Raw genomic sequence first — 19,426 nt, forward strand, 5'->3', positions numbered from 1 at the left:
ATCTGCTTCAACCAGGTCTGCACGTGTTTATAGAGCAAAGAGCCAGCTGATGGCAGCCACTAAGGCCTGGCCCAGCAAATGGACTTTGATGATGCAAAGGCCAAATTTGAGAAGTCTAGAAAATCACTGGAACAACAGTAGGATTCACAAAGCCTGAGTTGATCACCTAGTGCTCCCTGTACAATCATAGAATCATAGAATATCAGAGTTAGAAGGTACCTCAGGAGGTCATCTAGACCAACCCCCTGCTCAGAGCAGGACCAATCCCCAACTAAATCATCCCAGCTGGGGCTTTGTCAAGCCTGACCCTAAAAACCTCTAAGGAAGGAGATTCCACCACCTCCCTAGGTAACGCATTCCAGTGCTTCACCACCCTCCTAGTGAAAAAGTTTTTCCTAATATCCAACCTAAACCTCCCCCACTGCAACTTGAGACCATTACTCCTTGTTCTGTCATCTGCTACCACTCAGAACAGTCTAGATCCATCCTCTTTGGAATCCCCTTTCAGGTAGTTGAAAGCAGCTATCAAATCCCCCCTCACTCTTCTCTTCTGCAGACTAAACAATCCCAGTTCCTTCAGCCTTTCCTCATAAGTCATGTGCTCCAGACCCCTGATCATTTTTGTTGCCCTCCGCTGGAAGCTTTCCAATGTTTCCACATCCTTCTTGTAGTGTGGGGCCCAAAACTGAACACAGTACTCCAGATGAGGCCTCACCAATGTCGAATAGAGGGGAACAATCACGTCCCTCGATCTGCTGGCAATGCCCCTACTTACACAGCCCAGAATGTCGTTAGCCTTCTTGGCAACAAGGGCACACTGTTGACTCATATCCAGCTTCTCGTCCACTGTAACCCCTAGGTCCTTTTCTGCAGAACTGCTGCCGAGCCATTTGGTCCCTAGTCTGTAGCGGTGCATGGGATTCTTCCGTCCTAAGTGCAGGACTCTGTACTTATGCTTGTTGAACCTCATTGGGGGTGGGTTAATTAGCTCTCCTGCTGGCTTAGAGCAGATACACAAGAGCAGCATTTCTCAAATGTGGCCACCATGGCCACATGCGGTGACCAGGGGCTTTTCTTGGGGACACAGCCTCCTGGGTGGTAATTTGTGGGGGGAGGAGGCAAAGCCTTCTGGAGCCACAAATGCTGGAGGAGCAGGAAGCCAGTTGTGAGTTCCCCATCTTGTTGGGGGCCGTGGGGCTTGGGTTTCTGGCTTCAGCCCTGCAGTGGTGAGTGGCAGGTTCCAGCTATGGAGCTTCAGGGTCCAGCTCCGGCCCTGGGCTCAACCCCCTCTCCCCATCTCTCCTGCCCCCCACTGTCTCCTCCGGCCCTGGGTTCTGGCCATGCAGCAACAGGCTCCAGACCTCAGCTGCAGGGCTTTGGGTCCTGGGCTCACCATCACCTCCACCACTGTTGGTCCCCGCTGACACCCTACTCACTTCCCATCCTGGGCTTAATTTGTCCCCCAGCTTGCTGAGTCTGAGTAAGTCTGCTGTGAAAAGTGATACTCACATGTTTGTTAACCACGTTTCGCTGCCTCCCAGCTCGCTAGCAAGTCTGCTGCTGTGAAACGCGATGGTAACAAACATGCAAACATCACTTATCACAGCAGCAGACTTACCAGCTAACAAGTCTTTTAAAAGACTGTGTTTCTATTCTCTGTAGGTCCAGTAAAGAATAGAGGCAACTCAACTGTATATTATTTTTATTATTCTCTAAAAAAAAAAAATCCTACAAAATAAACTACAATGATTTGGACATGTATATTTATTTGTTTTTCATAAAGTGAATTAAGTGTTTTAGGAAAAATTATCAGAGTGGCCACCAGCGGGAGTTAGTGGCCATGTGCTGAGGCCACCAAATTCTTGTTCTGAGAACGCCTGCCCTAGAGAGCTTACAGTGGTGCAGCTGCATCAGTAGCCATAGCCTAAGAGTGCTGTCTAATCTCTTGATTTCTTTTTGGCCTAGCAAAGTGAGATCCTGCACTCAACTCAGTGGCACTGGTCTGTTTCGATGGCTGCATCTGATCAATTCCAACATTTCAGGGGATTTTCTAGGTGGCCATCAGAAGAAGGCGGATGATTTTGGTGACAATTGGGAAACAATGAGGGGGAAACAGGTGACAAACCTGAGTGGGCAGAGCACCAGTCCCTGACCCAGAGCAACAGGAGCTTCCCTACAGACATCCAGGTGCCCGACGGGGAGCTGCAGTCAGTGCCCACAGGGGGGAGCCAGCTGGGAGATGGGCAGAGGGGATCCCTGGGAGAGGGGCAGACATGAGGGGGTTTAAATAGAGCTCAGGGCAGGTTCATCTGGTCCTACAGGTAACCAGCAGAACCCAGTGGCAAAGCTCTGACAGCTCCATGACCTGAGCCAGCAGAGCAGAGCTGGTAACTCCAGCCCAGGGCTGGTAGCCAGTGAGCCTGGTGTGGAGACAAGAGGCCAGCTCTGACCAACTGCTCCCTGTTCCAATCTGTTACCAGAGCGAATCACACACAAAGTGTCCCCTGCTCCCCGACACCCCTGGATTCTCTGGAACAACCCAGAGTCTCCATAGAAACCCCCCTTCTCCCTCCTCCCCGGGATCTGCATGTCTCCTTTCTGTCCCCCCATTGCTCCTGTGGCTTCTATGCACAATGGCTACATAAGGCTGAGAGAAGCTGCCCAGGGGAGGTGGGGCCTTAGGAGGCAGGTTATGGGGCACAGGGGCTGCCTTAGATGGGTTGATCTAAGTCAAGGAAAGTGTGGGCCCCTTACTGAATGAGGGAGGCAACCTAGTGACCGAGGATGTGGAAAAAGCTAATGTACTCAAAGCTTTTTTTGCCTCTGTCTTCACGAACAAGGTCAGCTCCCAGACTACTGCACTGGGCAGCACAGCATGGAGAAGAGGTGACCAGCCCTCTGTGGAGAAAGAAGTGGTTCGGGACTATTTAAAAAAGCTGGACATGCACAAGTCCATGGGGCCAGATGCGTTGCATCCGAGAGCTAAAGGAGTTGACGGATGTGATTGCAGAGCCATTGGCCATTATCTTTGAAAACTCATGGCGATCCGGGGAAGTCCCGGATGACTGGAAAAAGGCTAATGTAGTGCCCATCTTTAAAAAAGGGAAGAAGGAGGATCCTGGGAACTACAGGCCAGTCAGCCTCACCTCAGTCCCTGGAAAAATCATGGAGCAGGTCCCCAAGGAATCAATTCTGAAGCACTTAGAGGGGAGGAAAGTGATCAGGAACAGTCCGCATGGATTCACCAAAGGCAAGTCATGCCTGACTAATCTAATTGCCTTCTATCACGAGATAACTGGCTCTGTGGATGAAGGGAAAGCAGTGGCCATGTTGTTCCTTGACTTTAGCAAAGCTTTTGACATGGTCTCCCACAGTATTCTTGCCAGCAAGTTAAGGAAGTATGGGCTGGATGAATGGACTATAAGGTGGATAGAAAGCTGGCTAGATTGTTGGGCTCAACGGCTAGTAATCAATGTCTAGTTGGCAGCCGGTATCAAGTGGAGTGCCCCAAGGGTCGGTCCTGGGGCCGGTTTTGTTCAATATCTTCATAAATGATCTGGAGGATGGTGTGGATTGCACCCTCAGCAAGTTTGCAGATGACACTAAACTGGGAGGAGAGGTAGATACGCTGGAGGGTAGGGATAGGATACAGAGGGACCTAGACAAATTGGAGGATTGGGCCAAAAGAAATCTGATGAGGTTCAACAAGGACAAGTGCAGAGTCCTGCACTTAGGACAGAAGAATCCCATGCACCACTACAGACTAGGGACCAAATGGCTTGGCAGCAGTTCTGCAGAAAAGGACCTAGGGGTTACCGTGGACGAGAAGCTGGATGTGAGTCAACAGTGTGCCCTTGTAGCCAAGAAAGCCAATGGCATTTTGGGATGTATAAGTAGGGACATTGACAGCAGATCGAGGGACGTGATTGTTCCCCTCTATTCGACATTGGTGAGGCCTCATCTGGAGTACTGTGTCAAGTTTTGGGCCCCACACTACAAGCAGGATGTGGAAAAATTGGAAAGCTTCCAGCGGAGGGCAACAAAAATGATTAGGGGACTGGAACAAATGACTTATGAGGAGAGGCTGAGGGAACTGGGATTGTTTAGTCTGCAGAAGAGAAGAATGAGGGGGGATTTGATAGCTGCTTTCAACTACCTGAAAGGGGGTTCCAAGGAGGATGGACCTAGACTGTTCTGAGTGGTAGCAGATGACAGAACAAGGAGTAATGGTCTCAAGTTGCAGTGGGGGAGGTTTAGGTTGGATATTAGGAAAAACTTTTTCACTAGGAGGGTGATGAAGCACTGGAATGCGTTGCCTAGGGAGGTGGTGGAATCTCCTTCCTCAGATGTTTTTAAGGTCAGGCTTGACAAAGCCCTGGCTGGGATGATTTAGTTGGGGATTGGTCCTGCTCTGAGCAAGGGGTTGGACGAGATGACCTCCTGAAGTCCCTTCCAACCCTGATATTCTATGATCGCTAGGACCCAGAAGCGGCTCTGTGGGTTGATCGCTAGGACCCAGGAGGAGCTGGGGGGCGGCTCGGTGGGAGGATCGCGGGGCTCAGGCCCGGCAGCAGGAAGTGACTCGCAGCCGCTGCGGTGACTCTGGCTCCTGGCGAGATCCCCGCGCCCCGGCGGCTGGTGCTGGGAGCCCAGAGAGGGGACTCTCCAGCCGGGCCCTGCCCGCTGCTCCCCAGGAGCCTCTCCCAGGGCAGAGCCCCCAGCCCGGCCAGGGACCCCTGCCCCGGGGGGCCCCGCTCGGAGGGAAGGTAAGAGAGACCCGTCACCCCCGGGCTGCAGGGGGCGGGTTTGGCCCCGGGCTGCTCCCCGCGGAGCTGGCTGCGATTCCCTGCCCCGGCCCGGGAAAGCTGCCGCCAGCCCCCGGTGTGTGCGGGGCGGGGGGAGCCAGCCCGGGCCTTGCTGGGGGCTGGGACAGCCACACCTGGGGGACGGGGGCTGGAGAGGGGCGGGGGGGGGTGTGGCCAAGGAACAATTGCCGGGGGTACCGGAGATGTGAGGCCGGGGGCAGGAAGGGGATGCAGGGGCAGGATGCGATTGGGGTCGGGGCAGTGGTTGCACTGAAGGGAGGCTGGAGTGTTGCAGGGGAATCCAGACCGGGGGGTGGTGGTGTGTGGGGGGGGGTGAATTATGGGGCTGAGGGGAACGAGGCTGGAGTAGAGCGAAGATGTGAGGGGGGCTCTGGGAGGGAAAGGGGGGGATGTGGGGAGATGAGGGAGGCTGTGAGAGCAAGAGGAGACTGGCTGGGGAGGGGAGAGCCCAGGGGCAGGGAGAAGGTGGAGGGGTGGGGAGAGATACAGGGTAGCTCCCCCACCCCATGGGGTAAGGAAGGGTGAGGGGGCTGCCCTGCCCAGCGGCCAGTGGGGATTTGTTTCCCTAGAAATAGTCAAACCAGCACTGAATTGGGCAGGACAGTCCTGAAGTGCAGAGTTCAAGTCCCGATCCAGGGCTGAATGACTCCCGGACACCATTTGTCCCGGATTCCCTGGGCCAGGGCTCCGTCCCTGCCTAAGGCTCAGGACCAGCGCCAGCCTGTTCCCTGTGGGGGGGATTGAGGTGTTATGAGGCCCCGCCCCTTACTCCTCCTCTTTCCCTGAGGCCCCGCCTCCTGGCCAGGCCAGAAGCCAGAGTCAGGCTATAATAAGACTCACCTGGGGACCCCAGGCTGCTTTGAGGAGCCCCAGAGCCTCCACCTACCCTGAGCAGTGGATCCTGGGGTGGGATACACTCTGGGGGTTGTTCTCTTGCACCCCAGCCCCCTGTACAGGGCAGGTGGAGGGTCACGGATCCCCATACTGGCTCGGGCTCCCTGAGCGTCTCTTATCATTCCATGGCCTGGCTCTAGCTTCTGGCTTGGCCAGGAGGTAGGGTCTCAGGGGGAAGAGGAGAAGCAGGGGGTCCGGCCTCCAGGGAGAGGAGGGGCGAGGTTACAGAGGGGATTGAGGCTCCTGCATGTGTCCTCCTTTTGCCTTTGAAAAGGTGGTCGCCCTAGGGATAGGGGGTGGGCAGGAGACTTCCCCCACAGGGCCAAGAATTTACAAGGCAAATGTCCACCCAGAACCCCTCGCCCTCACACACACCCTGCTCCCAATTTCATGTTTGTGTTTAAAGACAATCTCCTTATTTGGTGGGGTCTGGATCCTGGGTTGACAGGACTGAACAGGGGCTGGTCTGATTTCAGAGCAGGATTTGGTGTCCAACCAGAGTCACTGCGAGCCGCAAGGAGTGGAATTGGGATTTGGTTTCATTCGGTGGCAGGCGGTGTGTTCGGTTCTGGATCAAGACACCCCGAAATGGTTCTGTGCCCCAGAAGTGGAGGTGGGAGTGAGCCTTGTTGCTTGCTTCAGTGGGGAACTGAATTTGGGGCATGGGGCCTGCCTCAGGTGGGACATTGGGAGGGAAGAACTGCCCCAAGGGGTGGGGATGGGTGAGAGGAGGCCTGTCTAAGGGGAAGAAGAATTGAGTAGCCTTTTTCCTTGGGCTTGAAGAGTTAATTTAATTTCTGGGACCAGGGAGCCCCCCACTTCTTCTCTCCCACCTCCCTCCCTGCTCCTGTGGGCTGCCCCCTTCTCTTCTTCTTCTACTGGGACAGGCCATTCCGGTAGCAATCACATGTCTGGGTGTTGTTTTGTTGTCTTGTTTTTGTAACAAGTGAGATCAGAGTAGGTTTTATTTTATTTTGCCAAATATTGAGCTGAAATATTGCTGAAACTTTATTCTAACTGGTAGCCGTTTCACCCTGAGGTCGATTCAGATTCACTGAGTAATAGGAAAAATGCTGGTTTAAGTCTGGTTCCAGTTCCATTAATAAATGCCAGTTCAAAGTGGTTCTCTGGTTCTGTTCTGGTGTGAGTCCTGGTGGGCAAATGAAATCTGCAGCTGCTGAGTTGTGCCTGGGGGCTGCAGGGGCAGCTCAGCGAGGCCCAGTCATGGGGGGCGCCTCTGGTTACTGTTAAGGCAGAGGAAGCTGGTGTCTGTCTCTCTCTCTCTGCTCATGATATTAGCGCCCGGGAGTTAGCTGAGCGTCCTGGGTCAGAATCTGCTGCCTCCTCCCTTGTGATCCTGGAGCCCAGACTGAGCTGCTCCCCCAGGGGGTCTGTGCTGGGGAGAGACCTCATTAAAGCCCTCTCTGTGCCCAGCCAAGATGGGGACTTCCCCTGGTGGCTGCAACTAGCCCCCTAGGGCAACCCTGGGCTTTTCCCACACCAACTCCTGAGCCGGAGCCTGCAGGGGATGGGGAGAGACCCTGGGGGGAAAGTGCTGGGGCCAGGTAGGAAAGTGACTCCGCACAAAGGGCCCCTTTCAGGGACTTGCAGGTGAGTTTGTAGGGGAGGGGGAGGGGCTCCCCATGAGTCTGCGGGTCCCCGAGCTGCTGTTCTCAGTGACACAGCCAGGCTCACCCTGGAGAGCAAACGCCCATGGGAACGGGAGTCACCAGTTCTCCCAGGCAGAGGGGAGAGGGAAGGAGACAGGAAGGGGAATGGTGAGACTGAAAGGGGCAGCAGGAGCAAGAAGTTGGGAGGGAGGTTCCCAGCTCCCAGCCCTGCCCAGATCCATTCCCTGCATCACCCCTGGGCAGAGTGACTCTCCTGGGAACAAGGGGAGGAGCTGACAGAGGAAAAGCCAGTTCCTGCCCTGGCTGAGTCATCCTGCTGCTGGTGAGACATGCTGCTGTGGAGGCCAATGGCAGGGGGAATCCCCCAAAGTGGCTCCTTTGATTCTGCTCTTTTCTAGCGTCTAAAAGAGTCTCAGGGGGTTCGTGCTGGTGGGAGGGGCCGGGTCGGTGTTGTAATAAAGGGACTGAGGGTTTTCCCAGCGTGGCAGAATCCAGAGCGTCTGTCTCCAGGGAAAGGGGGTGTGACATGGACTCCAGCCCCTTCTGAAACCTCCCCCATCGCCCCTCTCGCCCTGACAGGCTGAGGAATCACGACGTCCACGTTTTGCTCCAGATCATCCCATCTTCCAGGAGACAGGGAAGGGAAATGGCTGTGATGGAACGAGCTCAGGTAGGGCATTTTCAGAGAGTTGCAGGAGGGGGTGTTGTAGATGGGGAGGGGCAGGAAAGACACAGAATGAAGGAGGGAGGGGACAGGGTGTGTAAACCCCCTGTGACACATTGAACTTGGGCCTGATTTTCTAAAAAAGGCCCATTGGTGGGCGGGGGGGGGGGATTGCCCCATTTCTGAAACAGGAAACACCCCCCTGGGGAAGGCTGAGAAAACTGAGCAGACTCCCAGTGCTGGAGCCTGGACCCACTACGCAGAAGCTGCGGTGAAATACGAAGGGAAGCTCTCAGGATTCCTGTCCCTGGCTCAGAGCTCTGCTTCCCGTAACAGCCTATGGCTGGCAGGTGTGTGGGAAATGAGAAGGTGCTGCCCTTCTCCGTCTGCTGTGGGGAACAAGGAGCTCTCACCTTCTACCCACCCCCTGAAGCCATCTGGCTGCTCTGAGCAGGATGGGGGTGGGATTTTGCTTTTCTGGGCCTCCTCCCCTGTGAATAGTGGGATTGTGGCTGGGGCAGCAGGTGCTGAGTGGGGGATACTTGTTGTTTCAGATGCCAGTGACCTTTGAAGAGGTGGCTGTGTATTTCACCCAGGGGCAGGGGGCGCTGCTGGACCCCACTCAGAGAGCCCTCTACAGGGATGTCATGCAGGAGAACTATGAGATGGTGACCTCGCTGGGTAAGCGATTCCCGTCCCCTCTGTTATTAGAAGCCTTGGGGTCTGCATGTCTGACTCTGGTCAGGTTCTTCCCTGGCCAGTTGGATTGGTGGGAGAGAGTTGCATGATCTACAGCTCCAGTGTGAGACACCCTTTTATCTCCACATCTCCTTCCAGGGAACAAGGGAGTCAGAAACCTAATGGACAGGCTAATTTGTCCCCATCTCTCCAGCTTTCAAGGGGCCAGAAGCAGGGTATTGCCATGTGTAAAGAGGCTGGTTCTGGCGGGACACAACTGAGAGTGCCAATTCAGGACAAATTGCTTAAAGCAGGGCACTTACGGCCCAAGGCTGGGATTTCTGTGCACATCAAGGCAAACCAAACCAGCCAAAGAGAGAAGACTTTGGTTTTACCCCACTGGCTAACCACAAGTCACACAAGCAATTCTCTTAGACACTCCAGTTTCCTAGTGTCTCCACCAGTGCCACTCATTATGGGAACAAATGGTTATGAAAACCAATACCCCAGTAAAAGAAAAAAGGTTCTTTCGATCCCAAAGGACCAAGCCCCAGACTCAGGTCAATATACAAATCAGATCTTACCCACAAATCACGCTGTTGCCAATCCTTAGAATCTAAAATCTAAAGGTTTATTCATAAAAGGAAAAAGATATAGATGAGAGCTAGAATTGGTTAAATGGAATCAATGACATACAGTAATGGCAAAGTTCTTGGTTCAGGCTTGCAGCAGTGATGGAATAAACTGCAGGTTCAAATCAAGTTTCTGGAGGACATCCACAGCTGGGATGGGTCATTCAGTCCTCCGTTCAAAGCTTCAGTGTAGCAAAGTCCCTCCAGAGATCAGAAGCAGGATTGAAGACAAGATGGAGGAGCTGCAGCTGCTTTTTATATTCTCTTGCCATGTGGTCTGTCTTTCTTTGTTTCAAAGACAAGCTGTCCATCACCTGGCCTGGAAAAACCTCAGAGTTCTGTCCATAGGCAGGTCCCTGCATGCCTTGCTGAGTCGCAAGGCGTGTCTGCCTTCTCTCAGTGGGTCAATTGTATAGCGGATGGTCCTTAATGGGCCATCAAGCAGGCTAGGCAGAGCTGGCACCAACTTGTCTGGGGTGTCACCCAGAAGCATAGCATAAGTTTGGAATACAGACAGTATAGAGACGATACTTATATCTTTAAATACAAAAATGATACATGCAAACAGATAGCATAATCCTAACCAGCAACCCATAACCTCATCTTAGATACCTTATTTGACCCCCTTTATACAAGATTTGGTGCCACTTTGGGACCTTGGTTGCAACAATGTTCTATACGTCCCAGTTCACGTCAATAACGTCACACCCTGTCTATATTATTTCTCCTTCATACAAAACTGTTCACTGGCCCTCTTGGGACTAGTTCCATAGATGGGGAGGGCTCTAGGTTCTGCAGGCTTGGAAATAGGCAGGAGTTTAACACCCGAACTGTGTGTGTGTCATCAAGTCCCACAGAGCACACCTATCCTGAGACCTCCAAGTGGGGGTGTAACAACACCTCCTTCCCAGCTCCCAGATGTCGTCTGCTCCCAAGAGGTCTGAGTTACCACAGTCCCATGTAGGGTCAGGTTAAACTCAGGGAATGTTCCTTGTCACAAATAATCTACCAAGACTCTATGAGCCCTGAGCTTTCCTGATTTCACCCCGAGCAGGATTCCCCATTCCCAAACCTGATGTGATCAACCGTCTGGAACGAGGGGAAGAGCCATGGGTCCCTGATCTCCAGGCCGGTGAGGAAGGGGAGAGCCTGAGAGGCACCTGCACAGGTGAGGAGTCAGGGAAACTGAGAAAGAACCATCTTGTGAGTGAGGGAAAAAGCTGGGACTCCCAAAATGTGCCATGAGTGAGAGCTCTCAGTTCTGCCCCATCTCACCCAGGTCAGGGCTGCAGACAGCAGGTGTCGTATCATCAAGCAAAATAGCAGCCACAGCTTCCCACCCATCCTGTTAACTGTCGGGAATTTCCCCCCTGACTTTACTTCCCTGGGAGTGTTTCGGTGGGATGTGGAGGCAGAATCCAATGTCTCCAGCTCCCCAACAGTCACTGTGTTGTTCGTTACCCCGTGCTATTCCCCTTTCTCCCTGTCATAGGCAGTGATTCTGAATTCTCTCTCTCCCAGAAGGTGATAGGACAGTGAGTGGGAACAAGGAAGAGAATCAGCAGCAGGAAGGTCCTCGGAAAGTGGAACCGCAGGAGATAGTTTTGAGAAGAGCTGAAGGGAATTTTTCCCAGTGCTTGGAACAGGGAGAAGCCTGGGGAGATCAACACAGATCAGTGATGCAGCTGAGAAACTATCCCAGGAAGAAACTAAATAAATCCATTGAACGTGGCGGAGGATGCAAGGATCTCAAGGAAACCACAGTCCAGCAGACAAGTCACAATGAAGAGAAATCCTACAAATGCCTTGACTGTGGGAAAAGATTCCATTTCAGTGAAAACTTTCTTAAACATGGGAGAACTCACACAGGAGAGAAGCCCTATAAATGCCTGGAATGTGGGAAAAGCTTCAGCGAGAAGTCAAACTTTATCATACACCAGAGATTGCACACAGGAGAGAGACCCTATAAATACCTGGAGTTCGGGAGAAGTTTTAGTCAGAGGTCACTCCTTCTTCCACATCAGAGACTGCATACAGGAGAGAAACCCTATAGGTGCCTTGAGTGTGGGAAAAGTTTCAGTTTGAAATCAACCCTTAATAGACATCACAAAACACACACGGGAGAGAAACCACATAAATGCTTGGACTGTGGGAAAACTTTCAGTCAGCGCTCAAACCTTATTAAACATAGGGGAATCCACACAGCAGAAAGACCGTATAAATGCTTGGATTGTGGGAAAACTTTCGGTCAAAGCTCGTACCTTATTAAACATAGGAGAATCCACACAGGTGAGAGACCGTATAAATGCCTTGAGTGTGGGAAAAATTTCATTCGTCACTCACACCTCACTAAACATAGGAGAATCCACACAGGTGACAAACCCTATGAATGCATCCACTGTGGGAAAAGTTTCATTGAGAGAACAAAACTTACAAGACATCAGGCAATCCACACAGGAGAGAGACCCCATAAATGCTTGGACTGTGGGAAAACTTTCAGTCAGAAGTCACAACTTATTATACACCAGAGACTGCACACAGGAGAGAGACCTTATAAATGCCTTGAGTGTGGGAAAAGTTTTAGTCAGAGCTCAAATCTTATTACACATCAGCGAACTCACACAGGAGAGAGACCTAATCTATGCCCTGAGTGTGGGAAAAGTTTTAAGCACAGTTCATCACTAATTAATCACAGGAGAATCCACACAGGAGAGAGACCCTATAAATGCCTCGAGTGTGGGAAAGGTTTTATAGAAAGTTCATCCCTTACTAAACATGGGAGAATCCACACAGGAGAAAGACCCTATAAATGCCTTGAGTGTGGTAAAAGTTTCAGTTTGAAATCAACCCTTAATTCACATCAGAAAACCCACACAGAAGAGAAACCCCATAAATGCCTGGACTGTGGGAAAACTTTTGCTAGGCACTCATCCCTTATTAAACATGGAAGAATCCACATGGGAGAGAGACCTTATAAATGCTTTTACTGTGAGGAAAGCTTCAGTAAGAGCTCAGAGCTTACCAAACATCAGAGAATCCACAAGGGTGAGAGACCCTAGAAACAGCTTGACCGCAGGAAAAGATTCAATTTGACTTCACACGTCGGTGACCCACAGAATAGAATGTGGGGGAAGCTGCATTTGGTGGTCCTGGAGTATCAGGCACCTGCAAATCTGCACAGTGAAGAATCCTCTGAGATATTCTCAGTGTGGAAAATGCTCCAAGTGGAGCTAACACCATGTTGGACATCAGAGACCCCTCCACACAGCAGGGAAATTCTCTGAGTGCCCTGATTAGGGCCGGCCATGGTGAGAAACCCATTTCCTCGTTCCCTCACACATCGGGGGCATTTGGCTCCCAGGGATCCGTCTGTCCATTGCTGGGGCGAGGATCCAGCAGCCGAGCAGCAGCTGGTCAGTGACAGACTCCCCAGGCAGAGGAGGAGAAGCCCCGATCAGCCCCTCCTCCCTGCTACAGCCCTGGCTGCCGAGCTGATGGGCCACAGGTGGGGGATGGGAGAGAGAGAAACTCCTCCAGACGCTCCCTCTGCCTGGCTGAAGTTCCCCCCTCTCCCTTCCCCTCCCAGACGGGGTTCCCCTGCCATGAGGATGAGGAGAGGGACACTCTGGCCAGGCCCCACCTTCACTCTACATACCTGTCCCCATCCCCCATCTTCCACCAGCCCCTGGGCTGGGCTCCCCCACTTACCTGGGGCTGTTCCCTGCAGGGGGAGTGTCCCTGGGGCTGGTTACTCCTCCCCTCCCTGAATCCCCCAGGGTCCTGGGCTCTGGGGGCTCAAATATTGAGGGACTAGGCTGATGGATTCTGGGGAGGAAACTGGGGATTGAACGGTTGGGGCTGGTGTAGCTAGGAAGCAGGGGGAGCTGGGTGCTGGGCTATCGAGTGTTTGGGGATCATGGGATAAGAGGCGAGGGAGAGCACAGGGGTAGCAAGGTGCTTCCTCTCCTCACTCACCCCCTCTGCCCCTTCTCCCTGCCCCCACTGCATTCAGACAGCACCACTGGGAGGGGCTGATCCCCACAGGGCCTTTTGTGGGAGGCCTGGAGATCCCACCTCTGACTCCGCAGCATCAGCCTCTGAGCATCTGTCTGTGGTAGGAATCATGGTCAGGATTAGCCAGTGCATTTTTGTGACCCTGCACTGGATTTCGTAGTGTAAACTCACCCTGAGCATTTTATGTGTAAGACTAATGTTTTGTCATGGATATTTTTAATAAAAGTCACGGACAGGTGACCTGTCCGTGACTTTTACTAATAATATCCATGACAATATGGGGAGGGAGAAGGCTCCATCACCCATGCTGCTGGGGCTCTGGGGTCTTATGGTGGCTGGGCAGCTGCGGGGGCTCTGTCTGGGAGTTCCCCCCACCATTCTTGGCTCGGAGCTCCTGGGCCTCCCGCCACCTGTGGCAGCTGGGAGCTGTGGGGAGCCCCAGCCGCCCATGGTGACTCAGGGCCATGGGAGCTACCCATGGCGGCCGGGAGCAGCTCTTGGCTGCCACAGGTGGCAGGGGGACCCCGAAGCTCCGAGCCACCATGGGCTGAAGTCACAGAGGTCTCTGGAAGTCGCAGATTCCATGACTTCCACAAATCCATAACAAAATCATATCCTTACTTATGTGTTCTGACCCCCTCCCATTCGCAGAGTGATCATTAGTCCCTGAGTTCCCCCTTTGGGGCTGGATTTTCTCATTCCCAGATAGTCAGTCTCACATTACTCCAGGCCCTGCTGAAAAGCATTAAAGTGTTTGTACATTTTCTCCCTTATGCACCAGAATTAACTAGATGCTAAAAAAGTAGGGAGCAGAGACAGTAAAATGTGGTGTTTTAGCTTCTGTGCTATTTTAGGGCAATGGGGTGAATCTGAGGGATTCCCTCTTTCCCCCAGCACCGTCACTCTCCACACTCAACACAGCAGCTTCTGTCCCAGCAATGGAGAGTTTTATCCTGTCCCCGTTCTACCCCTGCACCTCCCAAGGTGTCACTTTCCGCCGTGTACCTGGCTCTCCATGCTTAGGAATCACAGTTTTGATGTCTATGATCTTAAGTCAGACTCTGGAGGGCTTGAGAAGGAAGTGTCACAGACCTGGGAGCGGGCGGGGAAATCCCAATGAACCTCAAAGCACAGTTTGACTTGTAGCCCTGTTTCCATCTATTGGTAAAATTGCTTTCAGTTTTTGTTTAGGCTAGTCCAGATCATTTGTAGATGGGAAGGTTTTTTGTCTTTCTTGCTCATACTTTAATTATATTGATGCTCAAACTTTTGCAACTAATACAACCAAATAATGAGGCGAGAAATGAAGCCTTTTTAGCCACTTTAGAAGAAAATAGGTACCTTTTTCCCCCCTGATTTTGAGTCTTAAAGGATTCACTGAGATTTCACTTTATGAATGTGAAAGTGTTTTATAGATTGTGAGTTTTTCTCTCTTCGTGAAGGCCGTTAGGTCACATACTTGATATTGGTTTAGTTTGACAGGATGTTGCTCAGATTTGTTGAGGACTTCATGAGACAAATGGTCATTTGCCAAAATCGTCCTTTTTTAGATTTTATTCTAATCTTTATATAACCCTTTGTCATGAGATTTTTGTGTGTGGTTTGAACAACGACAGTGATCAGTGTCTCTCAGCACAAGCACTGATGCTGCGAGCTAGAGTCACAGTGTGAGAGGCTGAGACTGAAACGGGGAATGAAGTTACTGCCTGATCCCTGCAGAGCTGTGAGATACCGTTGGGAGGGGGAGAAGTTGGGGGAACAGAGCTGGGAAACTGCTGGGTTTGCTCCTCAGAGCCAGACGGCTGAAGCTCAGAACTGTGAACTCGCTGCACCAGTGCCAGAGAAAAACTAGAATTGGACTGTGAGTGTCGCGTGAAGCTGCCCCTGAGCTCTAAAGGGCCATGGACAACATCCCAAAAAGAATGATGGGGGAGGGGGCAGCATCTCCCTACTGCTGAGATGCCAAGATTGGGTACATGCAAGAAGGGAGCCAGGGATGTCAACAGACCTGGGCCAGCCTTGGAGCCAGGCCGACCCCCAGCATTGAGGCCAGAGGGAAATGGGGAACCTGACAGCCCACCTGGTCACCGTGACACTGCATCCCGTATTCTTCACAGAGATACTATTACAGGGGTGGGCAAACTTTTTGGCCTGTGGGCCACATAGGGGTTGCAAAACTGTATAGAGGGCTGGGTAGGGAAGTCTGTGCCTCCTCAAACAGCCTGGCCCCTGCCCCCTATCTGACCCTGCCCACTTCCCAACCCTTGACTGCCCCCCTCAGAACCCTCCACCCATCCAACCCCCCCTGCACCTTGTCCCCTGACTGCCCCTCCCAGGACCCCTGCCCCCCCCGGGACCCCACCCCTCTATCCAACCTCCCCGCTCCCTATCCACACCCCCACCCCCTGACAGGCCCTCCGCAACTCCCATGCCTGTCCACCCCCCCTTTCCCCGTCCCCTTACAACCCCCCCCCCGAACCTCCGCCCCATCTAACTGCCTCCTGCTACCTATCTCCTGATGGACCCCCAGGACCCCCTGCCCTTTATCCAACCCCCCAGCCCCCTTACCACGTGCCACTCAGAGCAGCATGTCTGGCAGCCGCACCGCTCGGCTGGAGCCAGACACGCGGCGCTGCAGGAGTGTGCAGCCCCGCCACCCAGAGCGCTGCCTGCATGGCGACATGGCTGCGGGTGAGGGGGGACAGCAGAGATGGGGCCGGGGGCCCAAGAGCCGGGCAGGACTGTCCCGCGGGCCGGATGTGGCCCACAGGCCGTAGTTTGCCCACCTCTGTACTATTATGATATGGTTATGGCATAACTAGGATGTATTTTATACAAGATAGGACATGTGAGATATCATTGAAAAGGTTATGATTTACTGAATATGATTATCCTATTTGTATGCATCTATCATTTTTATATCTAAAGTTAGGAATATTGACTGTGTATCTGTATTACAAATGTGTTTACACCTGGGGAACGCCCACTAAGCAAAAGATTGGCAGTCTAAATGGCTGGCTGGGAAGGGCCATTGGAGAGAACAATAGATCTTCAACGAAGCTAATCTCCCACCAGGGAGCCTTCCTGAGGAAGCTACAAACCACCTCCAAGTCATGGCTGCTGGGATGCTACAGGGTCATGTGACCAGATCACCTGGTACTGGACTCCATCTTGGAGAACCAGTGTTTTTCCACTGAAAGGCGTGGGACCAAGCTTGGCGACAAAGGGTTCCCACCATATGCAAAAGCTATTTAAGGCAGGGGAGTGACATCATCATGGTTCTTCCCTTATTCTCTGCCCAAAGGAGACTCTGGGAAACACCTGAGGAACAAGCACTGAACTGGGGAGAAGTGCTGAACCCAGGCTAGAGGGGTTTCTAGCCTGTGAAAGGAATACCTGGGAATTTTAAGCTGCAAACAAGGGCAGCTGGCCCTCTTTAAGAATACCTAAAACTGGCTTAAATCATCATTTAGGGTGAGAAGTTGCTATTCATATCCAATTTCTTTAGTATATTAAACTTAGATTGTGTTTTGTGTATTTGCTAGGTAATCTGCTTTGATCTGTTTGCTATCCCTTATAATCTTTTAAAATCTATCTTTTGTAGTTAATAAACTTGTTTTTGCTTTATCTAAAACCAGTGTGTGTGGAAGACATAACTTAGAGCAGAAAGCTGTTGTCTGTTCCTCTCCACATTGAGGGAGGGGGTGAATTTCAGGAGCTTACGCTGTACAGTTCCCTGTGCAGCGCAGGATGGTATAATTTTGGCTTTAAACTCCAGACGGGGATGCAGGAACTCTCAGGTGCCTTATCTGTGCCTTCCCATGCAGAGCTGATCACAGAGTCTGTATGAACTCCAGCTGGGTGTGTCCCTACCTGTATGTGTGCTGGTAACGTGCAGACTGAAGCCTGGGAGAGGGCTTGGCAGGCTGGTCACAGCAGTACAGTGTATAGGGGGCACAGGCTGGTTGGATAGGGGGGCTCAGTGGTACCCCAGTTCCAGATGGTACCCTAGGAGGAACCTGTCACAATCCCCTCCCCATCTACTGCAGTGTCCTGCGTGGGGACAAGAGAGACTGTCTCTGCCCCACTCACCCCACGCTGCATCTCTCTTGTGACTAAGCCCCTGTACTTCATGTTAACCACTTCAAGATGGTTATGATATATTGTATATAAAGAGTGCCTGGTGAGGAATCATTGGAAAACTGATGATCTGCTGAACATTATGCTGTTGAAATGTGTGTAACACAACTGCATGTAGAATGGTGAGATTTTACTGTATGTTTGTTACTAGGGTGACCATATTCTAGGTCCCCCAAAAGAGGACACTGATGCGCAGGGAGCTGGGAGGTTAGAGTTGGGGGTGCGGGGGGGAGGTGCGGGGGGGGTATTCATGAGGTGAAGGCAGTGTCGGTCACCGTCACAGTGGCAGGGTGCTGGAACAAGCTCAGAATGCAACGACAAACATCAGTCAGGACCTACCTGTGGGACCCCCTCCCTGGGGTTGGGAGCTGGGGCCTGGGTGGGTTGGATCTGGCAGCAATCTATCAGCTGTAGATGCAGGGGCATGGACCAATTGGGAAGTGACCAATCAGGGCTGTTTCTGAGCTGCAGTCTGTCTGCTCTGCAAAACCCCAGGACATTTGCTATTATGGGAAAACCCCGCTCAGACAGAGAAAGCAGGCTCATAAAAGAGGCTCTGTCTGGGAAAATCCAGATGTATGGTAACCCTATTTGTTACTGAAATATGTCATCGTTCTGGGGAACGTCCACAGACTAACTCCTCAGAGATGACAAAGGACCGACCGTGGGTGTTAGAAAACTCTTATCTGGCCATCCACCAATAGGAAGAAAGGGGTAAACAAAGAAATTTACAATTCATCTGAAGGACGGTTTGGAGCTCATATAAGCCATGGAGTTGCCTGACCCAGCAAAGACTTTTCCACTAGAAAGGGTCTGAGTATAAGAAGGGCGGGGGGGGGAAAGGACTCTGGCCACCTCCCCTTCCCCATCACTACTTTCAGAAGCATGATCACTTGAAAGACAATAGGAGCATCATTGAACTCCTAGCTGGAAGGCTTTCCAGTGAGCATGGACTGCTGAAAGCTTTTGTGTGAGAGAAATCCTTTTGCTTGTAAGGGTACGTCTACACGCCAAGCCAACACCTATGTATATTAGGTTGACTTACAGCTACCACAGTAATGACTGCGGAAGCCGATGTCCACATGACCCTCCTTGGGTTGGTGAGGCGCGTTCTCACCAGGAGCACTTCCACCAACCTAAGAGGGGTAGTAGGGGGAGCTGAGAGCCCGCTCTGTCAACTCCAGCAGCAGCTCCCACCTAGGAGCCTGACTGCCCCACAACTCTGGGTGGGCTTCACCCCTCTCCCCTCCCTGTTCCCTGCAAAGAGCAGGGTAAGCCACCTTGGGCTTCTTGACCCCCAGCGTTCCCCTCCCAGTTTGACACCAGATCATTGAAAGCTACAGTCTTTCAACCAGTTGTGCACCCACCTTATAGTAATTTCATCGAGACCAACGAATTTCTCCCTGCTGGTCAGAACTGAATCTAACCCTTCCCCCATCATCAGAAAGCAGAAGTTGTCCCCGACGCATTCTCAGGACTTATTGCACAGTGGGTGCTGCTAGGATGGCCAGGTGTCCAGTTTTTGACCGGAAAGTCCAGTCACAAAGGGGACCTAACAGTGTGCGGTCAGATCAACTGACTGGACACCCAAAGTCGAGTTACTATGGGTAGGGGAGGCACTGGGTCATCACCTGCCCTGCCCCTACTCAACCGGGGCTGCCTCCTACCTGCATTGAGCAGCTCCAACTCCCAGCCCCGGCTCCACAGGCAAGTCCCTCCTGACCCAGGCAGGGAGGGGGAGAAGAGGAGTTGACGGGGGGAGGGCAGAACCTCGGGGGAAGAGGCGGAGTTGGGGCGGGGCCTCAGGGGAAAGAGGCGGGGCAGGGGAGGTTCCGGCTCTCCTGCTGGAGTGTCCGGGTTTTAAATATTACCAAGGTGGCAACCGAAGTAGCTAGCTGAGAGGCTGTGAAAAATATGAACAAGCATACACATATCACTTTTCACAGC

The 19,426-nt window shown here is 52.4% G+C and overlaps 1 protein-coding gene across 2 annotated transcripts; it reads left to right on the forward strand.

Moving 5' to 3' along the window:
• Positions 1 to 4,559: 4,559 nt before the first annotated feature.
• Positions 4,560 to 16,973, forward strand: LOC125621445 (uncharacterized). 2 transcript variants are annotated; one of them, XM_048818306.2, is made up of 5 exons: positions 4,560 to 4,766; positions 7,931 to 8,021; positions 8,570 to 8,696; positions 10,380 to 10,493; positions 10,847 to 16,973. In XM_048818306.2, exons 2-5 carry the CDS (start codon positions 7,998 to 8,000, stop codon positions 12,382 to 12,384), a joined length of 1,803 nt encoding a protein of 600 aa, XP_048674263.2. In that variant the 5' UTR covers positions 4,560 to 4,766; positions 7,931 to 7,997; the 3' UTR covers positions 12,385 to 16,973. The 2 variants fall into 2 exon arrangements, with proteins under 2 accessions (XP_048674263.2, XP_074975911.1); XM_075119810.1 differs by having other exon boundaries at positions 10,850 to 16,973.
• Positions 16,974 to 19,426: the final 2,453 nt, after the last annotated feature.

Source organism: Caretta caretta, chromosome 14 (assembly GCF_965140235.1).
Source record: "Caretta caretta isolate rCarCar2 chromosome 14, rCarCar1.hap1, whole genome shotgun sequence".
Lineage (NCBI taxonomy): Eukaryota > Metazoa > Chordata > Testudines > Cheloniidae > Caretta > Caretta caretta.

Bases quoted from the DNA above. Each gene is read 5' to 3' on its own strand.
- LOC125621445 (XM_048818306.2), top strand. From the start codon at position 7,998: ATGGCTGTGATGGAACGAGCTCAG. The intron at 8,022-8,569 runs GTAGGGCATTTT...TTGTTGTTTCAG, and splicing joins CTGTGATGGAACGAGCTCAG to ATGCCAGTGACCTTTGAAGA. The intron at 10,494-10,846 runs GTGAGGAGTCAG...TCTCTCTCCCAG, and splicing joins CCTGAGAGGCACCTGCACAG to AAGGTGATAGGACAGTGAGT.